Source organism: Physella acuta, unplaced genomic scaffold (genome assembly GCF_028476545.2).
Source record: "Physella acuta isolate Inbredline_101_S28 unplaced genomic scaffold, ASM2847654v3 ptg000261l, whole genome shotgun sequence".
NCBI lineage: Eukaryota > Metazoa > Mollusca > Gastropoda > Physidae > Physella > Physella acuta.
In genome coordinates this window covers 387,580-393,211 of record NW_026731780.1, presented here as the reverse complement: position 1 = coordinate 393,211, position 5,632 = coordinate 387,580, and the positions used below count along the sequence as shown (strand labels likewise).

The 5,632-nt window shown below is 37.0% G+C and overlaps 1 protein-coding gene across 1 annotated transcript; it reads right to left on the bottom strand.

The window, feature by feature from the left end:
- Positions 1-662: 662 nt before the first annotated feature.
- LOC131938978 (enterin neuropeptides-like) lies at positions 663-2,437 on the bottom strand. Its single transcript, XM_059297225.1, has 2 exons — positions 2,427-2,437; positions 663-1,329 (listed from the first exon to the last, which is right to left on the bottom strand). Exons 1-2 carry the CDS (start codon positions 2,435-2,437, stop codon positions 663-665), a joined length of 678 nt encoding a protein of 225 aa, XP_059153208.1.
- Between the last annotated feature and the right edge of the window lie 3,195 nt (positions 2,438-5,632).

The following is a 5,632-nucleotide window of genomic DNA, read 5'->3' as shown; positions in this document are numbered from 1 at the left end:
AATTCGATTTCTGTTATAGCCCCAATTTAGAAATTGGTTCAAATTTAAACATATATAACATATATCCATTTCCTAGGGAAGAGTGCAGTTTAAAAGAAAAAAACTATTTTTTTTTTCTAAACGTCACTTTTCTTCTGAATATGACCTACATTTATTTGATTTAACACAAACTATTAAATTAAAAAAAATGATATACTGTTATAAGTAATTGCTAGGGTATTTGTAGTAGTAGTTACGTCTTAAAATGTGTAACTTGAAATTTATATTCGTTTATTTATTATCCTTAACCATCTACAGATTCTTTTTTTTTAATCGTATCAAGTATCTGAAAGGAAGTTTAGAAAATTAAAAATAAATGTAAAATTGAGTGCAAAAACTGCTGCTTATGCACTAAACAGAACGCCAGGAGAAATCTGCAAACAAATCTATAAATAATTCAAGACAGAGCGAAGGAAAAAGTTTATTATAAGTAACTGAAGCCTTGTTCATGGAATGCCGAGGGGAAATATTGATTAAGTGAAATAACCGTGTGTCCCGTGTTTAATGGTGGGCAGTGTTTTAAGGTGTCCATTTGACATGTTTGGTGCGGAATGGGAGTAGGCTTTAGAGTGGACGTAGGAGTGGACTTAATAGTGGACGTAGGAGTAGACGTAGGAGTGGACTTAATAGTGGACGTAGGAAAGGACGTAGGAGTGGACGTAGGAGTGGACGTAGGAGTGGACGTAGGAAAGGACGTAAGTTAAGACGTAGGAGTGGACGTAGGAGTGGACGTAGAAGAGGACGTAGGAGTGGACAAAGGAGTGGACGTAGGAGTGGACGTAGGAGTGGACGTAGGACTGGACGTAGGAGTTGACGTAGGAGTGGACGTAGTAAAGGACGTAAGTTAGGACGTAGGAGTGGACGTAGTAAAGGACGTAGGAGTGGACGTAGGAGTGGACGTAGGAGTGGACGTAGGAGTGGACGTAGGAGTGGACGTAGGAGTGGACGTAGGAGTGGACGTAGGAAAGGACATAAGTTAAGACGTAGGAGTGGACGTAGGAGTGGACGTAGGAGAGGACGTAGGAGTGGACAAAGGAGTTGACGTAGGAGTGGACGTAGGAGTGGACGTAGGACTGGACGTAGGAGTGGACGTAGGATTGGACGTAGGATTGGACGTAGTAAAGGACGTAAGTTAGGACGTAGGAGTGGACGTAGTAAAGGACGTAGGAGTGGACGTAGGAGTGGACGTAGTAAAGGACGCAGGAAAGGACTTTGGAGCAGTTTACAGTGTACGTAGGAATGGACAGCCAGTTTTTATTCGAGCAAGATCTATACTCAATCTGTTCACCACTTTACAACAAAATCATCATAGAGCTTTACTGTACGACTTTAATAGTAATTTAGAGGAAGAATTCAATAGTGGTTTAGAGGAAGGTTATTGTATAGCTTTACAGCCAGATTACATTACAGCAAGTCCATTACACAACTTTTCAGCGTTTACAAGATTATCATAGAACTTTACGGTAAGACTTTTATAGAACTTTACAGTAAGACTATTATGGAGCTTTTAAAACCACACTCCGATCTTAACACCTCCGTCTGCAAACAACGTCAAAAAAAGAGGCATAAATAAAGATAAAAGTAATAGGCCATTAGAGCGATGTGTCTGAAGTTAGAAAACTTGGACGGGAAAATGCGTTGTCAGTCTCGTGAAATCCCGTAGGTTGAAGCCCCAGGGACGAGAAACACTCGAGATCTGGGCGGAGGGCTTTTATGTACTGACAAGTCTCTAAGCGAAATATTTTAACAGGTATTTTTGTTTAGATTTAATGAATAAAACTTCGCTAGATGTTGCATTTTTTTTTTAAGTTTCTCGAACAATTAATTAGAAACAAAAGATTTTGTTTGACTTAAAATAAAAGCTTGCTTTTGGATATAGGGTGCTTTTGATTAGCAATGTTTCCATAATTAAACCTTTGGATTTGATGTCATTTTGTACTTCTTCCATAAGCCTAATCCTTACATAATACCACATTTAGACCTGACCCTAACCATAACCATAACTCTGACCTTTATGGAAGAGAGTTTATACTGGAAATAAGTTTTGTGAATAACAAGAAACGAACTGTATCACTCATATCATTACGCGTTAAATCGCTACATTATTCTCTTTCATCCATTTGTTTGATCTTCTACTCTTCGTGTGAACCGAAAGAATCTTTTACTCACTATTCATCCGTAAACGATCTTTTCCTTTCCCTTGGTTTATTTATGATCTTTTGTTCACTTTTAATCCATAAATGATCTTTAACCTCTTATCGTCGTTTATGATATTTTCCCCACTATTAACCTGTAAATGATATTTTCCTTTTCTCGGTCAATTATGTTCTTTTACTCATCCGTAAATGATCTTTTATTTTTTCCTCCATCGTTTATGATCTTTTTACCCTGCACCCATTACTACTATATGATCTTTTACTTCTCCAGTCTCACCTGAATGATCTTTAATCTCCATCCTTCCATGTATGATCTTTTTCCCCTCCCTCCATACTGTAAGATTTTTTACTCTTCGCATGTTTTTGGTGTGATCTTATATCGCATGATAAGATTTTATATTAAAAAACCAAATTTAAAAGTCACTTTAAACCCGATGTCTACTTGTTTTTCTTCATTTTAATTTACCCCTAGGGGGTTCGCAATGAGATTCACCCCACATCATCAAACTCTATAAAGTTAATCGTTTCCTAATACTCTCTAACCCCTCTTCGTTGTTTCCTTTTCTCTCCCCAAAGATTCAATGACCCAGACTAGACCTAACCCAACCCTAGGAACATTTCGTTTCAAAGTGTGGAAGATCTCTAACAAATTGAATTCCAACTTTCGTATGATAAAACTTAAAACGTCGGAAACTTTTTCCTTAGAGTAAAGCGTTATTTCATAATATAATTTCTGTAAAGCGGTGTTTTAAGAACATTTGAAATTAAATTCCAGTTCTGATAGTTTAGATAAAATAAAGTATATCAGAATGATAAAAAATAAATTCAATTTTCCCAATTCATCTTTCAGTGTAAAAGCTCTTAAACCTAATTAAATTATTCATATTTCTTAACGTTTAATCTAAGCACTTCGATTAGTTTAGCTACACATGATATATATATATATATATATATATGTGTGTGTGTGATTATATTATTCGTGTACCTACATTTGATATGCATACAGAGTTCTAAAAGTTTAATTTTGACAAAATATTTTTATAAAAAAGATGCGTAATATAATTTTCTAGTTGTGTTTTGTTTTTGTGGGAAAATATCAGGTTTTACTTTTAAAGCCCACGGCGTCCATTTTGTCTGACGAGCAGCGCTTCTATCTTGTGTGGTGGATTATGGTCTAGCGCAGTGTATTTCCTGGCTGACATGGTCGCTAATCCACGAGCATTCGGGGAGAGATGAAGCGTGTAATACGAGTGCACTAGGTCTCGTTTGGGTTGGGGGGGGGGTCAATGTATAGGGTAGGCTGCGGGTACCGCTGCTAAGTATTGGGAAAGGGGATGGGTTCTAAATACCGCTGGCTTTGATATTAAGGGTGTGTGTGTGGAGGGGGGGGGGGGGCTTGCGGTGAGTTAAGATGGTTAACTGGTACGGCATTGTAAAATGTACAGGGGATGAGGATAGGTGGTGGATGAGTGGGGTAGATCCTATTCTATCACTGATCTTAATATTGAGGGGGGGGGGTGTTGTTGAATAACTTTTGGGGTAGGTTGGTGGTACGGATGTCTTGTAAATTGGGAAGGGGACGGGTTGGGGTGTGTATGATAAAGGGGGCGGGGTGTCTTAATACTAGTGCCCTTGGTACTTCAGGAGGGTAGAGTGATATGGGCGTGGGGGGGGATCATGGGAACATTTGTTGTACTTGAAACTTTCCTTGTTTATAAAACAGAACAAGCAGCCAATGATGTTGATGATTGACATCATCTACACTTATAAATGTTGATGATATAACATCATCAATATTTATAAATGTTGGCGACGAAATTAATTTCGTCTGTTTCTAATGGGGGGAAAAATACAATTTTAAAAAGTAAATCTAAAAGTTAAATTCACGGAACAAAAATTAGACAAAAAAATTCGAGTTGAGTTCTAAACATGAGCTTAACTTTAGAGTCGCCTCCCTTGTAAGGGCTTTCCCGTAATCCGCTGTCTAATCTCCCGTGAATAAAAAGTTATCCGAAGCTACCAAATGTAACGCTGAAGTGTTAAGTACTCCTTACAAAGTGCCGTTTGAGCGTTGAAATTGGAAAATAAAATGTCGAATGGACAATGAAAATTCTTTCCAAATCTAAGTTTGTAACTACACTAAAACATTTTTAGAATGATACTTTTGTGTTACAGTAGAAAGGCACTTACAGCAGTCTTTTAGAATGATAAAAAAAAATCTGTATTTTCCATGTGATTTTTATCTATTTAAACGAAAACAACGAACCGAAGATGTATTTTTTCTCCAGACGTTTTTTCAAGCGCAAATCTGATAACCGAGTTTGATTGTGAAGCAATAATGAAACCTTTTCTTTTGGTCGATGAAAAGTCGAAAAGTGTTCGACTTTGATTAATTCCGGAAATACATCATCAGTGCTGGGACATTGAGCAGGGATATACGTCATTAATGATGGGAAATGATTCTCATTATATTTCATGATTGTTGAGCGTTAATTACAGATATTCGTCATGATTGCTGGGAATTAATTACTGGAGTAAGTAATCAGTACCTCTTCACTGTGAGCTTATATAACTCATTAATTTAAAAAGTTTTACTTAAAATCTCACCCTCTCGCAGCATAATTTTGTCCTAGAAATGTTCGGTGATTCTTGTATGTTTATAACAAAATAAAACTCCCTACGTTATAGAGTATCGCTCCCGGGAAGATGAGGCTCGATAGCTCCGGACAGCAACACATCTGGGAGAGAAACTTAAAAACTAAACAACTATTGTCTTGTTGTTTCTTTTATTTTTTTTTGATGGACAAAAATTATGGAAGAAATTAAATCCAAAAAAAAGGCAGGATGAAATCGGAGTCAATGGCATAATAGCGCATAACAAGTTGACAAGTAATACTTAATTCTGTTGGAATCCTGTTCAACATTACAAAAAGGAACCAAGAAGAAGAAGAAAGCGTTGTAAATGTATCTTTGAAATACCCCCTCCCCCTTGTCAGAGTTACCCCTGTCAGTACTCCTCCCCATTCTACCCCCAGATAAATATCTACGCGTCAGTTTACAATATAAATTATTACTTTGAGATCAGTGAAACTATGTATGCTGAAAAAAAAAAACCTTCCATAAATCGACACAAAGTGTTTCGAGTTCTACTCATTAAATAAACCAATGTCAAGATAATTACCGAAATATTTACCATATATTTTCAGACTCTTCGTTCGAATTTTTAGTCTATATAAATGCCATTTGAGTGAAGAAATAACAATAAGAAAAAAATATCTCCCTTCATCACCCCCCCCCCCCCACACCCCGCCACCTCAATCCCTACCCTATCTCAAGTCTATGATGTAATCGAATTGCTCGTCACTACAACATACCGCCCTAGAAAATATTTTTTTTCCACTTTGAAGTATAAGGCCAGAATTTGTAGACCAACAAAC